This window comes from Rhea americana, unplaced genomic scaffold (genome assembly GCF_003343005.1).
Source record: "Rhea americana isolate MKP2758 unplaced genomic scaffold, rheAme1 scaffold_135, whole genome shotgun sequence".
Taxonomy (NCBI): domain Eukaryota; kingdom Metazoa; phylum Chordata; class Aves; order Rheiformes; family Rheidae; genus Rhea; species Rhea americana.
This window is the reverse complement of record NW_028185428.1, coordinates 2,530,230-2,554,446: the sequence shown is the minus strand read 5'-3', so window position 1 is coordinate 2,554,446 and position 24,217 is coordinate 2,530,230. Positions and strand designations below refer to the sequence as shown.

General features: G+C 40.4%; 2 protein-coding genes across 5 annotated transcripts in view; one reads left to right on the top strand and one right to left on the bottom strand.

Moving 5' to 3' along the window:
* The first annotated feature begins 332 nt into the window (after positions 1-332).
* Positions 333-8,987, top strand: KIF20A (kinesin family member 20A). The gene is made up of 18 exons (XM_085298099.1): positions 333-538; positions 994-1,083; positions 1,214-1,333; positions 1,768-1,906; positions 2,013-2,200; positions 2,288-2,432; positions 3,143-3,343; positions 3,614-3,725; positions 3,821-3,892; positions 4,472-4,615; positions 4,700-4,865; positions 5,104-5,268; positions 5,965-6,104; positions 6,208-6,310; positions 6,932-7,139; positions 7,457-7,548; positions 7,821-7,958; positions 8,470-8,987. Exons 1-18 carry the CDS (start codon positions 380-382, stop codon positions 8,740-8,742), a joined length of 2,655 nt encoding a protein of 884 aa, XP_085154225.1. The 5' UTR covers positions 333-379; the 3' UTR covers positions 8,743-8,987.
* Positions 8,988-9,072: 85 nt separating this feature from the next.
* SFXN1 (sideroflexin 1) overlaps positions 9,073-24,217 on the bottom strand; it is a 46,574-nt gene continuing 31,429 nt past the window's right edge. For 2 of the 4 annotated variants that reach the window (XM_085298101.1, XM_085298100.1), the window contains exons 4-11: positions 21,779-21,877; positions 20,721-20,796; positions 19,947-20,032; positions 18,587-18,714; positions 17,986-18,035; positions 11,443-11,492; positions 10,659-10,706; positions 9,073-9,187 (exon numbers count right to left, since the gene is read on the bottom strand). In XM_085298101.1, coding sequence (XP_085154227.1) covers positions 9,091-9,187; positions 10,659-10,706; positions 11,443-11,492; positions 17,986-18,035; positions 18,587-18,714; positions 19,947-20,032; positions 20,721-20,796; positions 21,779-21,877 — 634 coding nt within the window. In that variant the 3' untranslated portion in view covers positions 9,073-9,090. Of the gene's footprint in view, positions 9,188-10,658; positions 10,707-11,442; positions 11,568-15,616; positions 15,715-17,985; positions 18,036-18,586; positions 18,715-19,946; positions 20,033-20,720; positions 20,797-21,778; positions 21,878-24,217 lie in introns of those variants that run through there. The other 2 variants (XR_014894953.1, XR_014894954.1) reach the window with 2 other exon arrangements.

Genomic DNA, 24,217 nt, shown 5'->3' with positions numbered 1-24,217 from the left:
TGTGTGGAGAGAGGGGCCCTGCGTGGTGGGAGGTGTGTGTGGAGCTGGGGGTCCATGGGAGGTGTGTGTGGAGAGAGGTCGGCTCCTTGTGTGGTGGGAGGTGTGTGTGGMGCTGAGGGTCCTGCACGGTGGGATGTGTGTGGAGGAGGGTCCTGTGTGCTGGGCGGTGTGTGTGTGCACGGGAGGTGGGGTCTTGTGGGGTGGTCTCTCTGTGGGGGTGGTCTGTGTGTGCGCAGGGGCGTGTCTGTGAGCTGAGGGGTGTGTGACCTTGTGTGCGTGGTRCATGTTTGTGAAGAGCAAAGCTTGGACTTCTGAAGGCTGCTGTAGCATCACCCCATTTCCACTGTGCCCCTTTTCTCTAGGAGTTGTGTGAGGCACCATGGCCCAGGCACTTCTCTCCCCAGGGCTGTTCTCTGATGACGAGGCTGCAGCCTCCCCTGTTCTTGAATCCACAGCGACAGGGTTTGTGGCTGATGTGCGCAAGGACCTGCTGTCAGAGTTCTCTGCCATCTCTCCAGACCTCGGGGGCTCCCAGCAGGTGAGGTTGGAGCTCTTTTCCCACAAACAGGATACTGTCTTGACTTGTGACTGCTGTGTCTCTGCAAAACGGTGTTGTGATACAGTGTCAGCAGAGGACCTTCAGAGAAGACTAGAACAAAATACCACCTTCAGAGAAGATCCTGCCACCTTGAGGGTGGCTTCTGTTGTAAGGAGTGTACTCTGGAGGCTGGTTTTYGTGTCAGGTCTTTGAGCTGGTGCTCTGGTTCATTAGATACTCAGGAAAAAAATGTCAGGATGCCTCAAAATGCCTAAGTAAGCTTGTTTTCTGGTGTTCCTGGGGCTCTTCAGACCTCAGCATTCATCAGTTACTGAGCASCGGGTCAGAGTAGCCACACATGCGTTCCGTGCTGAGGTTTCCATTAGCATGCTGAGTCTGACAGATGGTTGTGGGATCTCTCTGGCTAGCATATCTAACCTATGCTGGTTTTTCAGGCTGTGGCTGAAGACAGTAATGGGAAAGTAAAGGTATATCTCAGAGTTCGACCTCTAAAGTCTACAGAGCTGGAAAAAGGGGAAGATCAGGTAAGACACTGAGCTAAGCAGACTTTGAACTAGTTGCCTATGCCTGCTTGGAGGAGCTATCATTCTTTGCTCTCCGCGCCCATGGCCTCTTGTAAGCCATTGCGGTGATGAGATTTAATTGGTCTTTCAGGGTTGTGTCTGCATTGAGAACTCGGAGACCCTTCTCCTAAAAGCTCCTAAGGATTCCTTTACCATGCGGAGCACAGAACGTGGAGTGGGACAAGCAGCGCACAGATTCACTTTCAGCCAGGTAGTAGCTGGGACAAACAATTCTTTCAGAACTTTTCTGAGCCTACATCAGCATTACAGCTAGAAAAGCTGGGTTGCTAATAATCAGTGACCAATGCACTGTGTAAATTATGTTGTTCTCTTCTACAACCCTCTACTGAAGCTTTTTTTTTTTTTTTTTTTTTTTTTTTTTTTTTTGAGCTTGCCAGCCTTTTGGGTACCAAATGCCAAACTCTTCTTTTTGTTCATGAAGCTCTAAATACACTAGAGGCTGTTGAAGTGATCAGCTTGTTTTTGCAGGGGCTTAGACTGGAGTGATTGCTGGGTCTACATTCATGGTGGGGGGGGGAGTGGAGGGGACAGTAGTAGTGTGTAGTATCACTTGAACAAACAGCAGTCAAAAGATAGCTAGCCTCACATTGATCTTTCCTATTTTCCTCATTGTCTTGTTTGCAGATTTTTGGGCCAGATGTGGGGCAGAAGTTGTTCTTTGATGATACAATGAAGCAGGTGGTAAAGGATGTATTGAATGGGCAGAATTGGCTGGTTTACACCTATGGAATCACCAATTCAGGGAAAACTCACACCATTCAGGGTAAGAAGAATACTAGATGTTAGGGGCCTGTTAAGGCCATTTAGTGACCTGTCTGCTTGTGCATGTGCACTGAGTCCTCAGTGTGCTGTGGTTGCTCTTGCTTCAGGTACCAGCAAAGATGGTGGGATTCTGCCTCGGTCCTTAGCAGTCATCTTCAATAGTGTAGGGGACAGACTGTATCAAGCCATGGATCTGAAACCTTCACTCTCCAATGAGGTGATGTGGCTGGACAGCAGGCAGGTTCGGCAGGAAGACACCAAGAAACAGACCTTGCTGCGAGGGGGTCTGTGGGAGGTAAACGTGCTCCTTCTAGGTTASTTTTATTAAGAATAGAGACGTGACTGTGTTCTACCACAGGCTCTTGTTCTTCACTTCTTCCAGGAGGAGYTATTAACACCGCTGAAGAGAAGTCATAGCACAGAATCCCAGCTTCAGGCCACCACAAGTGGCAGTTTTGACAGTGGGGTTGCTGGCCTCTCTTCATCTAGCCAATTTACCAACCATTCAGACATCAGCCAGACAGAAGGTACATTTGACAGCTTATTGTGTACTACCTGCTGCTTTTTACTGGGGGCTGGAGGAAGAAAGGAATGCTTATATGATGTGTAAGGGAGTGAAGGTTCTGCAGTTTCAAGAATCTTTTTGGGGAATGATGAAGATCTTTCTGCTGAAGAGCTTTGATTGTACATGTGTTATTAGTATATGAAGACCTGGCTATGGTTTAATAACAAAGCYTTGTGAAATGAAAACTTAACTGACACCCACTTCATTTGAAGATAAGCTTACTGAGCAGCTGAGTATCATGCTGTGGGGATAAGTGGAAAGCAGGGTGCCGAAGGTGACAGGCTGCACTGAGCATTTGTGCCCAGACTGTCAAATCTAGGACTACTAGCTGAACTGGACATCTGTCCAGAAGCACAGAGTCATCAAGGTGACCAGTACTGTAACTTATTGCAGGAAGGGCTCCYGTTTAAGATATCCTATACTTCTGGAGTGGAGATCAAGCATATAAAAAGTCCTTATATAGAAGGGAGGATGCTGCTAAAGGGAAGCTTAGAGTGACTGACTGGGTATAGTCCTTGGAGGAGGTCTGGTTGGAAGGAGGAGGGATATAGAGTAGGTTTGGGTCTGGGACAGTGTTCCTGCTGAGGAAAGATACCCTAGCMTCTAGTTAAATCATGCAGGTTGGACCTGTGAAAGGCTACAATCATGCATTTTCCTCTTACTCTTCTCCAGAACTGGGCCCTCGCTGGGCTGACCTGGACCGTATTTCACTCACCACCACAGGAGATGTACAGTTCTCCATCTGGGTCTCCTTCTTTGAGATTTACAATGAGTTAATCTATGACCTGTTAGAACCAGCTCTACCAGGCCAGAACCGCAAGAGGCAGACGTTGCGGCTCTGCGAAGACCAGACTGGCAACCCCTATGTGAAAGGTAGATTTGCCTGAAAGATATGTTTAGTGGTCTGCTGGGGTGGGCCTGGGTGGATCATACTTGAGGGAGACTTACAGACTAAGTGGCTGGCTTAGCGAGGATGTGTTGGGGAGCATAATGTTCTCTCTGGCCCTTCAAGTTTCTGATGTTTAGGTAGGGTGAAATGAGGTTTTTAATGCCAAGGAAATGCAACAATGAAATTTGGGCTGAGACAATTATTTCTCTGCTAGTCTCCTAACTGACTTGCCCAATGCATGCCTGCTTTTCCAGATCTAAATTGGATCAATGTCCGTGATGCTGATGAGGCCTGGAAGCTCCTGAAACTGGGTCGGAAAAACCAGAGTTTTGCTAGTACCCACATGAACCAGAACTCCAGTCGCAGGTCTGGGGGTGGGAACAGAGCATGTTTAGACTTAGTCATACAATTCTGAGGGTCATACTTCCTTTTTTTAAATATCTGCATCTTTCTTCTTACAGTCACAGTATCTTTTCTATTCGGATTCTGCACTTGCAAGGAAGCGGCAGTGAAATTGTTCCCAAAATTAGCGAGTGAGTTTCRTGTCCTTTAGGACTGTTTTTTTTTCCTGTGGACTTGACTTTCCTGCCTCTGCTGTGGTTATGGATCTGGGTATGGGAAACATCCTGAGGTAGGTCTAGTTGAGTACCTGGAAGGAGTAAATGTTTCCATTTAAGTCCTAGAATTGATAGTGTGAAGGAATTTGAGAGGAATTTGACTGCTGCAAAGTACAACTTGAGGTAGTTATCAGGCTCTCTGAATAAGGGCAAATGGGGGTAACTTTACCCTTGTTCTGGAACTGGTTTGACTGTTCCTGGGATCTAGTTATGTGGAAATCAGTTGTCTCAGTATCTGGAAAGTGGCTGTCTTGAAGACTGGCAGATGATCTTCAAACTTAGTACCAACTGAGCTTATTGGTGCTACCTTGTGTAACCCCTACAGTTAAGGTAGGTCTTACCATCTAGCAGTAGCCTATACTGCAAAGGTGCTCCTATGCTCTAAGGAAGCTGGAATGGTAAGCAGGGGTAGRTGATCACAGGGTGTCTGACTTCTAAACCTCGGTGGAACTGTGCAAACCCAGAGGGTCATGTAGTATCTCCTGTTTTCTTCAGGCTATCCCTGTGTGACCTTGCGGGATCAGAGCGCTGCAAGGACCAGAAAAGTGGGGACCGAATGAAAGAGGCAAACAACATCAACACCTCCCTGCATACACTGGGTCGCTGCATTGCTGCCCTCCGCCAGAACCAGCAGTCCAAGTAAGTGTCCAAGACACCATAGGAAAGTGTGTGGGAAGCTGTTGTGCTTTCCCATGTGCATCCCATTCTTGTCTCTCCCCATAGATTGAAGCAGACTGTGGTTCCCTTCCGGGACAGCAAGCTAACCCGTGTGTTCCAGGGWTTCTTCACTGGACGTGGACGCTCTTGCATGATTGTCAACATTAACCAGTGTGCATCTACATATGATGAGACCTTGTACGTAGCCAAGTTTTCAGCCATTGCCAGCCAGGTAAGGAGTACATCTCGGGATTATGGCATGCTTGGGATAATTCCTGCTTCTGTGGGAATGGGGCCCTTTCCATCTCAAGGGAGGGGGGATGCTTGCAAATCCTCCTCACACTTCTCTAGTGGATTACTGCCTGCACAGTATTTTCAGATTCTGCTAAATCACACACACAAGTTCTGTGGTTGAAGACTGATTTGCAGGTTTTGTTGCCTTGAAGTAATGGTAACTTTTTTCCCTTCAGCTTGTTCAGGCACCTCCCACAAAGATAGGACTTCCATCCATCCAATCAATCATCAAAGAGCACAGCAGAAGAATCAGCCAGGGTCCAGAGGCAGTGGCAAAGGATGAAGTGGTACCAGAAGATGACAGTGAGGATGAAGCAGATATTGCCATGTATGAGAAGGAGGTGAGTAGTGGTATGTTTTACACACTTTACAAATAGAGAGGCATGAACATGACTGTTAGCTTTGATCTGGGAGGTGGAGTTGGAGCTCAGCAASAAATAAAGATGACACAGCATCTCAGAAGGATATGGAATCTTTAGATCAGGAAACTGGGAATCCACAAAGAAGACATCCAGCAGCTGGTCAAAATCTGAAGCATATGCTTAATTTGGGAACACTTTACCATCTGTGAAATAGGGACAGTAAGAGCTCAGCTGCGGACCCATAATCTCAAGGCAAATCTAGAGATTGGAAAGCAAAACAAATGACTTAAATTCATTGGGGAGAGGGGAAATAAGCAGCTTTCTAGATACTCAGTATGGGCAGCTGGACTAGCTGAAAGATCAAGAGATGGAAGGAAGCCATATACCTAGAGAGACTTGAGTTGTAATGTGTCAAGCTAGCAAAGGCCAGTACAGTCCTGAGCAGAACAGGAAGGGAAACTGTTCTAGAAATATTTTCATCTGAAGTGCAGTGTTTAGGCAGTCTCACTGGACAGCAATTCAGAGCAAGACTGGCAACTTCTCATTACAAGTGACTGAAAGCATCTTAAGCCTAGATCTACCCAGCCTGGAGGTACGAGATCAGCAAGTTTTTTTTTTCTAGGCCTTAATTCTATTGTGCAGTGTGGACAAAGCAGTTTTGTGTCCTTACTGCAGGACTTATTGCGTGTAGTGGAGGCTGCACGAGAGCTGCTGGTGCAAGAGCGGCAGGAGAAGCTGCAACTAGAGCTGCGCCTCCGTGAAGAGATCTGCAATGAGATGTTGGAGCACCTGCAACAGAAGGAGCAGTGGTGCAGGTACAGCTTATTCTGATCACCCTCMGAATCAGGCTGAGCTGCAGCGCAGGGGAGACCAAGAACTGCCAGATCTGATACCTATAGCTATTTGCTCTCTCTGTAGCCAACATGTGGATGCTCAGAAGGAGCTGCTGGAGGAACTGTATGAAGATAAACTGAATAACCTGAAGGAGTCACTGACTGACTATTACCAGGAGGAGATCCAGGTTTGTTCAGGGCAATGGAATGACATCAGAAAATGGTAGTGAGTTTGGGAAGGGGTGTAAGATATTTTAGTCCAGGAGGCTGATTTGTTGCGCAAACTGAGGGCAAAGGGTTTGCTTTTGTGTCCTGTAGTATTCCTTGATAGCTTGASCCACAGAAGTTCTTACTACTTAGCTATTGCTTTATGTAGTTCACCCAACTTCCTGTTTTTCAGCCCTTAGTTTGCAAGCTAATGTATYGCCATTCTGATTCCTTTATTTGCTCAATGATTTCCCTCTACCCCTTGACTCTGTACTGACTTACTTCATAATTTTCAGATTAACACAAGTTCTGTGAATTTCTCCTTTTTTTAGTTGTGGTGATGGGTACAGGCCAGTCTAAATTTATTCATTCTATGGCATTTGAATGGCCTCTGAAGATGCCTTGTGTTGACAGAGCCTGGAGAAAGTGGTGTTTAGGCTCAGGAAATGKCTTCACTTAAGGACATCAAGTGCTGGGTCTAGTGTGTGAAGTGCATGATTTAAGAAAATCTGGAAGAAACAGACACTGAAAGTTACTGAAGTCTCAGCAAAAGCTGTGTTAATAAAACTTTGTTGGTTCTTTAAACAAACTTGCTTTCTTAGGAGCGTGATGAGAAGATAGAGGAGCTCCACGCTGCTCTGCAGGAGGCAAAACAAAAACTGGAGGACCTGCATACTAAGCAAAAGGACTCAGAGCAAGGCCTGCGTAGATCAAAGCGAGTGGCTGCCTCATGCACTCTGCAACAGGAGCTGCAAGAAACTAAAGCCAAACTGGAACAATGTCAAATGGAGTTGAATACAGCAACAGCAGGTAACGCGGTGGTGCTGCAGTGATTCTGAACAATGTCTGAGGTCTCCTTGCACAGGGTGAGGGAGTATAGTACTGTGTACTGGATTTAGACATCTTGAAACTACTATTTTGAGTTGTGGGAGAAGACAGGATGATGATCAAAGAATCTAGAAAGTCCCGTTGTTTAACTGAAGGGGGATGAAATAGCCATGTCTGCACAAACCCAAAACTTGTCTCAGTTTGTCTGTGGCAGTTTGTCTCAAAGGAATGACTTGACTTGAGAAAAAAATGTAAGCCTTATGAACGTACTGTAGCTTGCTGCTTTTGTCTGCTCCTAGAGTTGCGCAAGTACCAGAAATTAGTGGAGCCACCTCCCTCTGCCAAACCCATTACTATGGATGTAGACAAGAAGTTGGAGGATGGACAAAAGGTAATTCCACCACTGTGTTACAGAAAGGAACTCTTGCAGGGGGCTGCCAGTCTTAGTGTTTGGAGCTGCTGTCTCCAGGTTTTTAAAGGAATGGTTAAAGGCAAGAGATCTGTTGAAAACAGACCTTTATCAGATGTGTGGGAGCTGCTACTATCAGTGATAACCACTGGATCTCACTCAGATAAGATCTCTCAGTACTGCATGTCTGGGTTACGTTGTTTTCAGAGCAATGTCAAAGCTAGATGTTATAATTCAATCTCTCCCTCCTGTAGAATGTCAGATTGCTGCGATCAGAATTGCAAAAGCTTGGGGAGTCTCTCCAGTCTGCAGAGAGGGCGTGCTGCCACAGTACAAGTGCGGGGAAACTTCGAGAAGCCCTCTGTACTTGTGATGACATTCTGGCTAGACAGGTAACGTGTCTGTTTTGTTGTGGGTTGCAGGGGATTTAGACTAAGGCACTTTGCCATAAGCATCAGATAAACCTAGATTCTTGCAGCTGCAAATATAAACAATTTATTCTCTAGACAAGTAYTGTCTATTGTTTTAGGGGGCTCTATTGCTAACTCCTTCAATGGCTGAGTCAGACTTCATATTAATAACTTGGACCCAGATTGTTCCTGTTTGGTCACCTGACAGCCTGCAATTGAGAGCAGGAGAGTTGAGTTTTCATTTCCTTAACCACTKCATTCCCTCATAGTTGCTATAACAGCATGTTTGCAGCAGGATGGATTCAGCTTTTACCTAGCTTTACTGTTTGTCATTAAATGGCTACACTGCTGCAGCAGAAGCTTTATATGTCTTATAAGAAGTCTTATTTAGCACAGCAGTTAAACTACCTTTGCCAAAGTTCACTATTCTCTTCAGTTCATAGGAGTTAGGGAAATTGTCACTACTCTGAATATACTGCCTTCCCCTTCTCAGGACCAAACACTGGCAGAACTGCAGAACAACATGATGCTGGTAAAACTAGACCTGAGGAAGAAAGCAGCTTGTATTGCTGAACAGTACCACACTGTGCAGAAGCTCCAGGCTCCTCCAACGTCTACCTTAAAGAAACGGTTCTGTGCCAACAGGGAAAACCTTCAACCAAATCAACCTCCTGGTAAAAAGCCCTTCCTGCACAACCTTCTGTCACGTTCAGCTGCCCGGCCTGTTGTTGGCAGAGGGTGGCAACTTCGTTCAGTTGCTCTATGACACTTACCAAAAAAAGAATCTCTGCCCCACTATTACTGAAACAGGTGGCAAATCCAATATAATAGCATCTATTTTTCTTTGTGCGCTTGTTTTTTATTATTGTAGCTGCTTAAGAGCTTATGTAAACATGTGTATATGTATGGTTAAACTTTAAATCAAAACCAAAGTGGACAAATAAGCTTTTGTACCTTAAACACTATAATGAGGAAAGTTCTTTAAATACAAAATAATGCAGATGGATCAAAGTTGTTTAACAACAGGATGTGTTAAGTGAGTTCTCTTCAATTATGTTGGCACATAACTCATCAGTTCACAAGATCCTCTGAAAGATTTTCTGCCTCCTTTGAATTATAATCCTTTATTAAAGTATACACGTTCTAATTCAGGGCTGTTTTCTCGGATCTTGGCTTGCAGTTCTGGCTCCAAGCGTGCTACGGACATGGAACTAAGCAAAAGAAAATCAGTAAAATGGTTATATATAACAAGCATTTTAGACTAAGAAAGATGATGCATCTGGTTAAATGTCCCGTACTGTGAAAAGGTGTGTGTGTTGTCTTATGAACAAGTCATGTTCACAGGCCAAGGGTGAATGACCTTTCTCAAATGGCAGTAAGGTTCTATTGATTCAAGAAACAGCTGAGCTGCTACTGCCATGAGGTTAGAAATCTACTTACTTAAGATCACTCCTGGAACTAGAAGCTTCCCTGTCCAAGAGTTTGTTTTCTTGAAAATACAGTATATGCTTATTTAACTTAATGCATGATTTTGAGATGAAAAAATATATATTTTAATAAGGCATTTCCAAAGTGAATTTAGCTGCCAGGTCGTATAAACAGCTGCAATTTCCAAAATACAGTTTAGTTTTCTTGTAAAATCAGTATGCAAATTTAATTTCTATGAACATGAACTTGAGAGCCTGGTTAAAATCAGGAACTGCATTGCAACTGCTATGTGAGTTTTCCAGGTCAACTCTAGGTAGCCTAGTGACACTATTTTTATACCATAATTTTCTGTCTTGTGCTAGACAGGGAAACAGTGTCAGATGGAAATCAGATACTGTTTTCTAGAAGTAAAAAGCTACTCCAATTACCTACTATTTAAAGTGATTCAGCTCCTAATTTATCTTAAATTACATTTGGCACCTTGTCAAGTAGATGTACTAATTTTGGCAACCACTAGTAATACAATAGTGACAGGTCAGTTGAGTTTAATACTCCCATTTACACTATGTACTGCAATGTCAATTTAAGCTAACTTTAATTGCAGATAACCATCCAAGTTTCAGGTTATGGTTTCAGGTATAAAGAATACCATTCCTAAGACAGTTTTCGGTGCTGAGATAGTGTTGCATTGATGAAAAGTCTTACTTGGGGAAAAAAAATTTAATCAAGTTTCAAATAAGAGCACATAGTCAAGCACTGTTCTCCATAACCACTGAGTTTTCCATTGAAAGTAAAATGGGATCTGACAGCATTCAACAATGTCAGCACCTTATTAGACATCAGTGTGTTGCTTGGGCTATGTTAGCCTCTTTTATGAATCATTCCAGTGATTCCTAACATACTAAGTTCAAATTCCTCCTCTGCCACTGGAAGTCCCAACCTTTTCAGTCTGAAATGGCATGTCTAAACTATTCCCCTAAGCTTCTCTTGCTCACTATCCCATCATAGATGCATCTCTGAAGCTACTAAGAGTTTATAAACAAACAAGCCCAATTCAGCTATTATGTATTACTGATGAATAACATAGTTGCTACTTTTCTGAAAACTTCTCATGTTTATCGTATTTGTTATATGGGAATTGAGACTGTATGCTCTAGAAGGAGATGACCATTTATTTGTCTTTCTGCAGTACCTTGCATGCATCTGGTAGTGTAACATTAAAGAAAGAAAGAGTATCAAAACAGGAATACGTACCTTTTTTGAGGAAACAGTGCACAGCACAAGGGTGTTGCGAACACGAGACTGGAGAAGATAAAAAATAAWTTTACAATATTTGAGATACTAAAAGAAAATTCAAAACCCTTAAGCATATTCTAGGTAGAAAGCTTGTTTGTTTTATTCATTACGTGTTTTTTTATTATTATTTTTTGGACAATAGGGAAGTGCTGAGTAACCTTTATTTCCCACTGCACTATACTTAAATGAATTCAATTCATAATCTACTATCCAGTAGTAAATGCTTACAAATGTGTATAAAATTCTCATTCAATATCCTTTCACAGCACTTTGCATAGGTGTACACAACTTAAAATACTAGACAAGAGATTCAAATCCTCAATTAATGAGATGTTTCAAGATTAGATTCCAATAATTATTTATAGAAGGAACAACCAAAGCACCTTTTAAATCAAGCTGCTAAACACCTTCTCTTTGCCACTCCCTTTCTTTCCTCCCTACTCTTCTTTTCCTGGCAGTTTCTTCATTGCTAACTGCTTGCTTTTTTTTATATCATTATCAGTTACAGAGATGGAAGTCAACTAACTGCTCTAGTCTAATTAACTTCTCAACTCCATGGAGGAACAAATGATTTCTGTGGCTTTTTGTTTTCATTGCCTTAATCTACATAGGCTTTTAATTTAATTTAAGCGCAAATGTTTCCACTTCTTCCTTTAAAAAAAAAAAACAACAACAAACAACACCACCACCACCCTACAGGTACTACTTAAAATAGCAGATATGATTCAAAGAAATCACTCACCAGAAGCCAACTAATCCAACTTGAATGGGAGCACTCATCCACGGAAATCTCTGTTAAAATAACATACATGGTGAGTATGGTATCTTTTCTTCCCCCTTCCCACCTTCCAGGAAATTTCTTGCATCCTAGGAGACAGATTAAATCTAAAAGACTGTTGGACACACAGAAGGCAAACCAGTTACTGGTATACCTTAAACCTGAGCTCTGACGTGACAGCCTCATCCCAATCCCTTTGAATGTAATAGAATATTCCCAGGGATATCACTGTACACAGGTACCCTGACTAAGTGTCCCTTAGAAACTGCTGTAGGTGGTTGATGGTTTTCCTCGTGGCCTGATTCTGACCTGTGTGTACCACTTKTTCTGTGAGTTGCCTGTTTAGAGCAATAGTCAGCGCAAGGTCTTGAGGGCACAGTGAATTTGGTCCAAGAATCCCTATGCAGAGGTAGCTCTAGCTACAGCTCCTATCTCTTTGCTGACATCAAATGGTTCTAATTCACAACTAGGGATCTGCTCTGTGTGCAACAGCAACCGCAGCTGCCATCCAAAAACAAAGGAGATGGTCTGCCTCTCTTAGCCCTTTATCCATTTGCTTTGTGATCTACAGGGGTAAGTTCTTACACATCACACTCTGTTTTTGCCAGAACACAGCTCCTCCTTTCAGAAARGGAAAAATGGTGGAGAATGTGGCAAAACAAAACAGAAAGTAACCTGTAAGATACGGATGCTTATTTTTCAGCACATTCTTCAATATTTCTTCTTTTGCAGAACTCAAGGAATATATGCCAAGGAATATAACRGTTTTCTTGTAGGTCTTTAAATGATTTAGGTACTCCCCCTCCCCCTTCTGTGTTAGAATTTGTTTAAATTAACTACTAATGAAATAAAACCAGACATGTTTAAATGAGACTGCTGCAACGGGCTTTAGTTGTTACGATAAACCATGCGCTTCCAATAAGSGGGACACACACAACTTGACTTTTGACTGTGAGCAAGCACTGTGCCCTTGTAGCCAAGAAAGCCAGTGGCCTCCTGGGGTGCATTAGGAAGAGTGTTGCCAGCAGGTGGAGGGAGGTGATCCTGCCCCTCTACCCAGCCCTGGGGAGGCCTCATCTCGAGTTCTGTGTCCAGTTCTGGGCTCCCTGGTACAAGAGAGASACGGAGCTACTGGAGAGTCCAGCGTAGGGCTACAAAGACCATCAGAGGGCTGGAGCATCTGCCCTTTGAGGAACGGCTGCGAGAGCTGGGCCTCTTCAGCCTGGGGAAGAGGAGACTGAGGGGGGATCTTATCAATGTGTGTAAGTACCTGAAGGGTGGGTGTCAAGGGGACGGGGACGGGGACAAACTCTTTTCAGTTGTCCCGTGTGACAGGACAAGAGGCAATGGGTAGAAATTGAAGCACAGGCAGTTCCACCTGAACGTGAGGGGGAATTTCTTCACTGTGAGGGTGACGGAGCACTGGACCAGGCCGCCCAGAGAGGTTGTGGAATCTTCTCTGGGAGATATTCAAGGCCCGCCTGGCTGCAACCCTGTGTAACATGCTCTAGGTGACCCTGCTGAGCAGGGAGGTTGGACTAGATGATCTCCAGAGGTCCCTTCYAACCTTACCCATTCAATGATTCTATGAACTGCTCCTATAACAAGAATTCGATTTTAAAACAAAACTGCTAATGACTCAAAATTACATCTTACAGTGGGTAAGTACAAACACGATTTTTTTCTGCAAGAAGCACTCCTCAAGCTGTAGAAGTTAGGGGAGGACTGGTGAACAAGAGATGGTCACTATTTAAAARGAGAAAAGGACAAAGGATATTTAAAAGGCTCAGTAGAATGAAGCTGGTGCTAGAAGTAGTATGAAAGGCATGGAAARCAAGTCTGGAAGATGCTCCTTCCAGAGCCTGAGAGTGAAGAGGAAAGGATGTAGAACATTGTCTATAAGAGGAACAATCTGTAATCCAGAAATGAGTGCAAGAAAAACTGTGCAATTCAGCAATAACCTGCAACAATAGAAAACAAATGGAAGATGATAGCAATAGCAAGAAGCACAAAGAGCAAATTCAGCAGTCCTCTGCTGTTYCAGCATTCTACTATGTTCATCTTGACTTTACTTTCAGCTGAGGTAAGTTTACTGAAAAAGATTTAAACTTTTTATGTTGAGGGAGTTCATGGCAAGAGATGATGTGACCTRCACCAGAAGATCAGAAAGCAGACTGTGCTTATCACAGCTTAAGTTGAGGGGCATAGGACTGTGGTGGGACTGGCAGCTATTATGYGTATTTGGGAAAACAAGTCAAATTCCATACTGTGAAAGATTCCGATTTGAGGGGAGAACTAAGGGAGAGGAATGCTAAATATTGCACTGTGAGCTATTTAACAGAAAAGCCCAAAATATGGTTTTATAACTAAAAGGAGTGTTAGAGGGTATTATTACAGTATTATTATTAGAYAGTGGTTTCAAACCTTTATCTGAGTTGGTCATTAAACTGAAAGACAAAGGTGTCTACTAGTACAGACAACCTAAGTAATGCCTATTTCATTTGGTGGAATATTTTTTACTGAAGCGCCTGATCTGAAGATAAAGTTACTTTATTTTTTCAAGAATGTTACCGGACTACACTAATTAAGAAAGATGCTGGGRAAAAAAAGATGCTGGGAAAAACTCTAAGAGCTCAATATTAAGAATTGTAGCTGCCTACATAACAACTTGAGATAAATTCAGTCTGACATGCAGACTGTACAGCCCTACAAAGAGATAAATAGAGAAGCATATTTAGTGTGCTTTAGTGGTCTACTGTTTAACCCAGGAAGAAGGCATTTCCAAATGACTTTGTGGAATCACTAGCAGTTAGTGCAAATAAAGAAAATGCACAAATGACAATTAAGCAAAAGACAAGCAAAAAATCAAAGATTTCCTAAATGCCTTCTTTCATTGTTAGATCTTAAAGTCTGCCAGTTTTCCCAGCCTAACTAYGCCTGTTTTCAAGAAGATGAATAAATGAATGACAGCTAAACTAGGAATGCATGGAAGAATCTAAGGCATAAGACATTTAAGAATGATGATTAARGAAGTACTCTGTTCCAGTTTTGTAACAGTTCTGAATACGTATTTTAGCCGCAGTTTAAACAGAATCCAGGTAGCTTGTTCTATAGGATATAAGAGGAATTTAGGGGAGTCAACTTGAATATCAATATGGTATKCAAAATACAGAAAAACAGTAAATGAAGTGTGAGAGTGGTAATATAAATTAAAAATTCAATGTCAATTAGAATTTTTAAAAGTTTATATGGAATAAAATTTATTTCTTTAGGAGAAAGGTTATATGTAACTAAACTAAATCTATAAATCCTATGCCTCATCATAATGTTGTTTATGGCTCCTTTCACTGTAGCAGATGAAACAACTTAATTCTGCACATAGCTAGGCAAGTGTAAATCAATAGAGATAATGAATACAGACATTATACATCTTAATCAAGAACCACTATACTGCTTGATTGCACAAAATGCATGCCAAAACCACTGCTGAAATCTAGGGAAAAAAATCATACATATATACACACRTGTGTGTGTCTGTGTGCATTTAGGGCTTTCAAAGCAAGAAATAATTAGATTCTTTTTAAATCAGCAAGTATGTGTTTGTATTTTGAAAACATTCTTGAACCCTTTCCTAACAGTAACTGTAAAGAATGTTTTAACTCACACCAATCAAAACGGCCTCATGMAAAACTGTGTCAGGACATGGGGATGAATATTGCTACATTACCTACATCTTATTTCAAACATCGGAGAATGACATCCTGCTAGCTCTGAGATGTGCAGTCCAGAAGTATTTGTTTCTATCTCACTGCAGATCATCATTCTATTTTCTTCACTATTTAACAACCACTTGACTCTTTTCTGACCTTCTTGTGTGTCGGTTAATAAGCTTTGGCAGGCATATGAATCTGTTTTCAGGAGTGACAATGTGCAAAGCAAAGGCTAAGAGAAATGAGTTAGTAAAGCACTGTGTGGGTGGTGTCAGAGTACTGCAAATGGGATGGTGCTTCTGAAACCTCGAGAGAACATGCACAAGCTGCTTGTTAAAAATGCAGCTCATTCCTTAATGGTTTTAATACTAATCTACATCAAGTGTTACCACTGACTACCTGCACAGCAGTGTTTCACCTGAACTCACAGTCTTTGAGGCTGAGGGGGAGGAACAGGTGAGCATAAACGGTCATGATGGTACCAAAGACCACTGAGTAGTCACTGAAGAAATCTCTTTTTGCTGATCTGAAAAATTCACAACACCTTTATATTGATTATACTGCACAAAAAATAATCTATATTTTTCTCCAAACCCTGAGAAAACCTTCCACAAATGTCATATCTTTGACAATTGAGTTGATAGCATTTGTGACATCTCTCCCATGTCAAACCCACGTAAAATCATCTTTGCTCTAAATTTASAAATATTTTGATATTGGAAAATATTGCTGTTCTGATTAATATATTCTCAAGAACATAACAATATCACAAGCTACTTAAAGTCACTGTATCAACAGAGTAGGTGTCAAAACACCAGCAATTATGAAATAGCCAAATCAGTAGAGGGCTTTTATACTAGAGAATGGTAGTATATTTGGATGAACTRCAGTCTCACTTTTAGGAGATATAAGCAGCATGCACAAGCTTTTACTCTAAAGCTCACATGCTGCACTTCCAGTTCTTACATCATGAGAAACAGTGGTTTCGATTAACAAAGGGGAGAAAAAAAAAGCAAAGCGTTTCAAGAAAAAGTTTTGAAAATTTGAAGATACTTGGGACCTCTTCCTAGTGCCTCATTTGTATACTAACACACAAGCATTTTCAAATGATGCATGTAGCAAGGCAAACTAATTCAGCACAGGAAACAGGAGCAGAAATAATATGAAATACAATTTAAATATTTAGTTTTAGGAAGTTTCATCTTAAACAAACAAACAAAACCAAGCAACCCCCACAACCACTTTTCCAAGAACGGCTCTGGAAGCTTTCAGACTACACTTTCTCTTTTTTTTCCAACAGAAAGGAGTCAGACCCTTCTGAGCTATTAGTTCCAGCTTGTCTGACATGTTTCAAGGGCAGATAAGAGTTTGTCCATAGTTAGGCAAAAAAGTAAACCAGTGATACCAACTGGCAAAGATGAAATTCCCTTTACTACTAGATGGTCCCAGTCGCCCACGTGAAAATTGTTTCTCTCAATTTAGAAAACCTAATATTTAATTTCATTACTGTTCTTCACCATCTCATATACGTACAGTGTATAATGTTGGCTTAGTTTATATACTTACTAACACCAGGTTTTTGAAAATGAAAGTATACTTTAGAATATATAGAAAATATAGGAAATATATCATCTTCACTGAAAGATGCCTATTCAGTGCCTACCCTGCACTTGCTTTTCCAGTAATTTTAAATGGTCACTTTCAAAAGAGTTTTTATCATCATCACCACCATCTCCAAACACAAAATGCTGCTACAGCAGATAAGCAATGCTTCCTTATTAATACTAATATCTAGGAAAAAAGCATTACAAATTTTTGCCATATTTGTACTAAACCATATTTCAAGTCTTGAAACAAGAAAGGTTTATTAACTAGAGGGAATAGTGCACTTCAAGAACAATTACTAAAATTAAAAAAAAATTTCATTTAAAAAAATGTTTTACTATATGATAAACAGAACTCTGCTATTTCTGTCTACAAAACGCATAAAGAAAGCAACCACACGGCTGTAAGGTAGGTTCTACAGCCGTGTTGCTCTTACAGTTCAATATTCCCAGATCTCGCCCACAAGATGAAGAAGGCTTCACCTACCCTTTCACAGCATCTTAGTGTTTGGGAAGKGCAGGGACTGTTTAAGGGAAGACCACATTTGAGTAGACACATGAAAGCGTTTTAACAGGTTCAGCTGGCAAAATCTTGTGTACAGGGAACAGTGCAGTGGAGAAAATGAGGAACTGGCAGTTTTAAAGGCTTGGATTTCACCTAGCTCTGAAAAACTTTTAAAAAATGTTAAGGCCCTCATTCAGACAAGTTTGCTACCCCTTCAGGTCAATTGGGTTGCCCCTGTGACTTAAATTCAGGTCACGTGTAATTGTTTTCCTGAATCAGAGGCATAGTTCCCTCAACTTGTTTGTCTGGTTTTGGTTGAGATTTGATTTTTTGAAAGAATTACTCAAGTTCTCCCAGATTTGGTCTTAATTATTAATCCCTGGTCAGAGTTGGAGGCCTCTAAATTTTTGTTCAACGTTTTAGTATTTAGCACTCTAACTAAATACTTCAGTAGAATTAATTGGCACAGTTTAAAGTATTTCAGATGTTTATTTCTGAAAATTCAAATTCCAAACTTTTCCTACAGGAAGGAAGGAAAAATATTTGGTTTTCAGTACCACATAAATTCTTTTTCTAACTACAGTACTTGGTAGGAAAATACGAAGACTCAAATAGTATTTTAAATAYAACATGAAAATATTAACTTAGTATATGAATATATGTATATAGATTATCAACGAAGACCAACCTTTAAGAAAGCTCTCTTTTCCAATGTATTCATTATAAAGGGAGGAATTGCTGCAAATGAGAGGAAAAAAAAACATGAACCTTGGACAAAAAGGCATTTTGTTTTAATTTTCTGTTAAGATGATCTAGTGCATTACAACACATTTTTAACAGCTATTTATTATTAGCTGAGCATCCATTTCATTCTGCCAACTCAAAATATGAGACCGGTATTTTACAGAGGTAGACTCTCTCAGTAAGAGGAGCTTTAAYGCACACTAAACTAAACCTGAGCTCAATAAGCTGGCACTGGTCAAAGCATCTACTCTCCAATAAACTAATTCCACTCCTGTAGAATTTGCTACTATCCCTTGTTAGCTATAACTCTTCTGTAAAAGCATCACAGGAGCTCCTCTGTTGCACTTCAGTGTATCACACTATGGATGTTTTTACAGTAAGAAGTGGTGTACACTTCCCTGTGGCACTTCTTAACAGACATGTTAATACTGCCTGCAAAACCGTAAGATAAATTGGTCTTTGAGAAAACCAGTTACGTAGAAGTTAAGCTCTCCTCTCTTCAGGAACTGGTAACCAAGACCTGTATGGACGGAAGTTATCCTTACCCATGCCAGGAGCAGCCATAAGAATCCTTGATATAACCACCTGAGTAATTGCCTGCTGAGCTGCTTTGGTTGATTCACCCAGTCTGTTTCCATTCCCATCCGTGATAGGGATTCCAAATTTGAGTTCCCTGTTGAAAGACAAAACCTGTGACTGTCATGCATTTATCTAGTTTTTGTCAGCTGATCTTTCTCCTCTTTAAATTTTGTCAGTTATAAAAATGATGTCCAAGATATTGACAAGGGGTGCAGGCTTATTTTCCACGTTTGTTTTTAACACTCTTTATCATAAAAGTTTTCAAAAGGCAGAGAAGGAGTTGTGAAAAAAGTGAACAGTTGAATATTTGTAACAGCAATCTACCACTTGAACCTGATCACGTGTTCCAAAGGGGAGGAAAGAAGATCTGTTATCTCTGCAGTCTACAGAAGGGACAGGTTCCTTCAAAAAGCATTTCTGAAAAGCTGAATTTTCTGGATTGCTCTCAGAAGTTGACTGTTTTTTTCACACAGACAACATAGGGAATACAGGAAGATTAGTTTCACTGAATTAAGAAGTAAGTCTTTGTGAAAATCTCTGTGACATTCTAGTCAGAGTTTTCACTTTAACTAGGAACAACATATTCAAAAGCATGCAAGTAAGTATCAAAGAGACTACCTTTCTACAACTGTATTACACTCTCTGAGATATTTTAGTCAAGTGCAGGATTTGGTGTTAAACCCATATTGAGGAGAACTTCTAGGAGAGTAAGCAGCAGACAGAAGGACAGGTATACTGAGGACTGCATTAATTCTTCTCTTTGCCTTTTATAAGGGATAAAATACTACAATAGATTGAACTTTATTGTGAACATAAACACTTCCTTCCCCCCCCATAACCTCTCCATAAGAGGATACTTTCCATTTGTTTTTCCCACTTTTATTTTTAATTCTAGTCAAATCAGATTACATGTGAAATTTTGCTTCTGTGAAAGGGTATATTTTCATAATCTCAGATGATTAAGTAGAACTGCAGGGCCTGACTTCTATGACTAACTTCTGCATGTGGGATTTGAAGAACCATTTTGGAAGTGACTGTATTTTTCCAAATAGGAGCCTATATTTAAAGAGTACATGTGATCAAGTCTTGAAGGACAGGCACTTGATTTCTGAGATTCAAGACTGAAGAAATAAATGGATATTTATCTGAAGAGAATGAGAATGTTCTATTTTAATGTGTCACAATCAATCAATCATATTGCGTGAGGTTTTTGCAAGGTTCTGAAAAAAGCTAAAGATATATAACACGCTTTATTTAGTGACTTGCTGATCTAGAAAAAAATAATGTTATCAAGATTTTAGAATGAGTGATCTTTCTTTTTCTTACCTTTGTCTCATTAGTGGAATATTAATGCAGTTAGCAGCAGCAACGGCAGCAAAAGGAACAAAACGTCCTATAAGAGGTGAGACATGCTGTGCAAAGGACAGAGGAAAAAAAAAAAGAATACAAGAAAAAGAATTACATAATGATTTTTTCCCAAAGGTCAAATGAAGGTGTGCTTCATGTACTAGTGGTAGACTAAATTTATTTTCTTCAAAATTTCGTGAAAACTCACCAGTGGGGCCTACAGCAAAACAACACACAAACAAGACTTAAGTCATAAATACTTCCATCAGAGCGAACATTAGCATGAGATTGGCAAAAATAATCTTAATTTAGTAGCATCAGTGCTGAGCAGTGTCATCTTTTGAGTGTGCTTCTCAGCCTAACGGCAACACTAAATAGACCTTAACATCGCTGTCTCCACTGGCAAGGTTACAGCCAGCAGACGTCCACACTAGCTGCTTTGCATCTAAGGGCACTGACTGAACAGAAGCTATTCAGCCAGTTAATAGATTATATAATCTGAATTACTCTCTTAAAGCAGTCTCTCTCTCTCAAATAACTTGTCAATATGCTTCCACTCCTAATACTATTGAAGCCACCTATATAGGGGAAAATATAGCTAGGATCTAAAGAAGGGAGCTGCCAAAGGCAATTACAGCTCTGTACTGGAAGCTGTGCACAATGTGGCACAGATACACTGGAGGAGAAATGAGCAATTAGCATTTTATAGAACAGCAAAGTCTAATTAAGAACAGGAAAAAATATCAGCAATACCTTTGTTAGTGCATTAAGTCCTAAAGCTGTGGCAACAGCACCTGTGGTAGCAGAAACATAGGCTGTTCCCAGCTGGCTAAAACAAAAGTAAAAAAATGTTAGTATGTACACAACAGTTACATTTATGTCACTTTTAAAAATAATCATATTTTATATATGTATTAAAAAAATCCCCAAATTTAAAGAATAAACCCTTCTGTGGATCTATGGAGGCTGTACCTATGGGATACTAAGTTATGTGCTCTTCTCTCACTACCAGTAAAAGTAATATGCAAAAAACATTTTAACATTCAGTTAAGTTCTACTCCTCATTGCTACCTATTCAGCATTTTTTAACTGTTTGAGTCAACACCTTGAAGGACTTAATTCTATATTTAATTTGCTAATTGCTTAAACTTATGCAACCAATTAAAATTTCTAAGGCCATATCCACAATGATAATTAAAGTCAACTGTGTTAAAACCTGTGCAAGCAGACTAGCTACTGCTGTAAACCCAGTCTGCCCTAGAGCATACTTTACATACTTCTCAACTAGCAGGTGTCTGTGTATCTGCTAACCCACTGCTTTTACCAGTATGTCAACAAACAAACTAGCCTTAAAAATAAGCAGCTAAGCACTGCAACTCCAGTCTCCTATTAATGATTTTTAGCTTTCTGTATCTATTTTATCTCCTTCTTCACCTTCAAATAGTGACAAGTAGTGTGCAGACCAATTCGTTGAAGTTTGCAAATAAGCAGACAGTGTACTGTGTGCTGTACTGCAGGACACAGACAGGAAAAGGTGGCACACGACACCTGAAGGTCCACACAAAATATCAATTTAAATCCCACGTTGTGAAATGCTTATGATCATGGTACTTAAGCTCACCTATAAAGGGGGAAATGGAGATTTCACCTTCATCATTCTCAAGTCTTCTATTTTAAACATATCAAGTTGGTATTAAACATAGATTACCACACTTATCTGTCTACCACCTCAAACTTTAAAGCCCAACCCTGTTCAAATACATTGGAGAGCTAGTTATAAACCCATCAGAACTATCTGGTTTATGTCTGACCTGACAGTAATTGGGGCATCACCACTCCTGTTCGTGTAATTTACTATAGCGTTGAAGGACTGGTTAATCCACTGCCAGAAAACCACCGCTGGTGTCGTTCTTAAAATGAGAAACAATTATTTTTAAAAACAGTTGAATCAGCAGAAGAGAAAAGAGACAGCAAATCAAGAAAAAAAAAATCAGTGTAAATAATCAGGCAGAGATTCTTGTTCAATTGATCAAAACAAGTCAGTCAATGAGATACTGTCTTACTAATGAAAGTACAAGCTATTCTTAAAAAGAGATTTTAAAAGTATCATAAATAAGTAGCAAGGTTCACTTGGGACAAAGGTTTGTTGTAACAACTAAAGCATTATTTCAAACTTCTCTCTCTACAAAACACACAGGAARAAAATGAAACTCTCTAATAGCTAGGATAATTTTGAAGGGTTATTTATAATCTGGTAGCTTTCTTTGGAAGTTCCACAAGGAACTGATAGCTGGATTTTAAGAGACTGGGTTTACTTTCTCAAACAGTCTTCAAAAGGCTAACACCACTGTTTTAATAAATCTCTGTGACATTAAAATATTCAGTCACATTGTAGAATCAAAGAAAGATACTTAGTCCAAAATGAAAAATGACTTCAAGAAAAATTTCTGCGTGTATAAAAACGACTCTGGTTCTGTACAGTATTAATGATGGATCAAAATGACAAGTCATCAAGAAATAAAAGCTCTAAGGTGTCCTCACAAATTATGTCACTGCCAGTACAAAGATGCCTTAGGACACACAGGTATGAGCTGGTGAGCATGGGTGGGGAGTGGTGAAAAAAAGCATATTCTGTACAATTCTCAGAGTCTCCATTTGACAAGCTACTTTGGTCCCTGTTAAACTGTTGACATAAACATTTTAGGAATGGTTACATTCGTAAGTAACAAAAACATGAATCAATTTTTAACAGCGTAGGGAGCAGTCTTTTAGAGGGAGGAATGCTTGTGTTCTCAAATTAGTAGCATATCCAAGTAATGGGATAAATTTACGAGGAAGAAATACATTAATGGCCATTAAATACAAACATAGTACCTCTGGATCAGAAAATTCCTGATCCACAAACAGTTGGAGGCTGGGAGACTACACTAGGGGTTAGATGTTTCTTTGAGGACTAGGACCACAAACTCTACACATAGTAGGATAAAACACTGAAGTTTCTGCTCCAATAGAATTTCAATCATGGGAACCAGGCCACCAAAATAACAACTTTGAATCAGAAATGGGAAGATATGTTATCTCTTGAAATTTCAAAAAAAGTAAAGATACAGAAGATTTGAAAGTGTCTTCTTATTCCTTCTAGTTTCCAATATCTGAATGAGATGTGAAAGCAACAGTGATGAGCTAGCAGGATTTCCACTATCACTGCTGTTCTTCTTCCTTTCTTCTCGTGCATGACCAACTCACCTAACTCACCTTTCCCTGTTTCCTGCGCTACTGCAATGTAGAGGACGTTAGGCCCCTACGATAAAGTTCAGATACGACTCGCACTACCTTACTGCACGTTAAGAGTCCTTCTAGGCATAATGAGGAACTTGCTTTTTTCAGTAACCAGCAATAACCAAGACACACTGACATGCAGTAAGGTGAAGACAACACTGCACCATCGAAGGACTTCTGCACAATTCTGTTTGCACTGCTGAGGGCTTGATCCAAAGAAAACAGTGTCTTCCAGACTAACAAGTAATCCAGTTTTAAGTGATTTTACCAATAATSCAAAGAAAATGCATACACCTTCTATATCTATTATCAATAACAACAAAACATACATAAAAATAAGAATAACCTGTTAGCAGATAGCAGTGTTTGTGGGCACTTGCATTGATGGCTTTATTTGTATTCTTGACAATGCCAGTGCTTTTTTTAAACACACACAAACATATGCATATACAAATGGCTTTCAAAATTGCTATGCCTTTCTCGAGTGTGAATCAAGACATTTTAAAAATTCTATCATCAAAAATTATATTGGTATTTCTTCTGAACCTTCCCTTAGTTCTTTCTAAGAAAGCATTTTTTTCACAAAAATATTTCTAACATAAAGCCTCTTAACAGAAGACATTGGATTCTCCTAGGGACTTCACCAGTGAATCAAAGACTTTTGAGGAAAATAAGTCTGACACGTGCTGGAGGAACCCAATGGCTAATAGACTGAAGCATATTTAATATTTACTTGGGAGACAACATCCTACRTGCCAGACCTCCAAGGTCAGAATTACCAGGTATCACCTCCTCTCTGTCCTCCATGCAGTTCTCCTAAAAGGATGGGATTTGGGACCACTTGGCTTTCTTAGTTTCTTCTTCGCAGAGGGTTTGTCTCACAATTACTTCCAGAGGAAGCTACTAATCAGCATGAATGTGAGGAAATGCAGAAGGAAAACAGAAACGTAGGTAACATTATTTTCAGATTT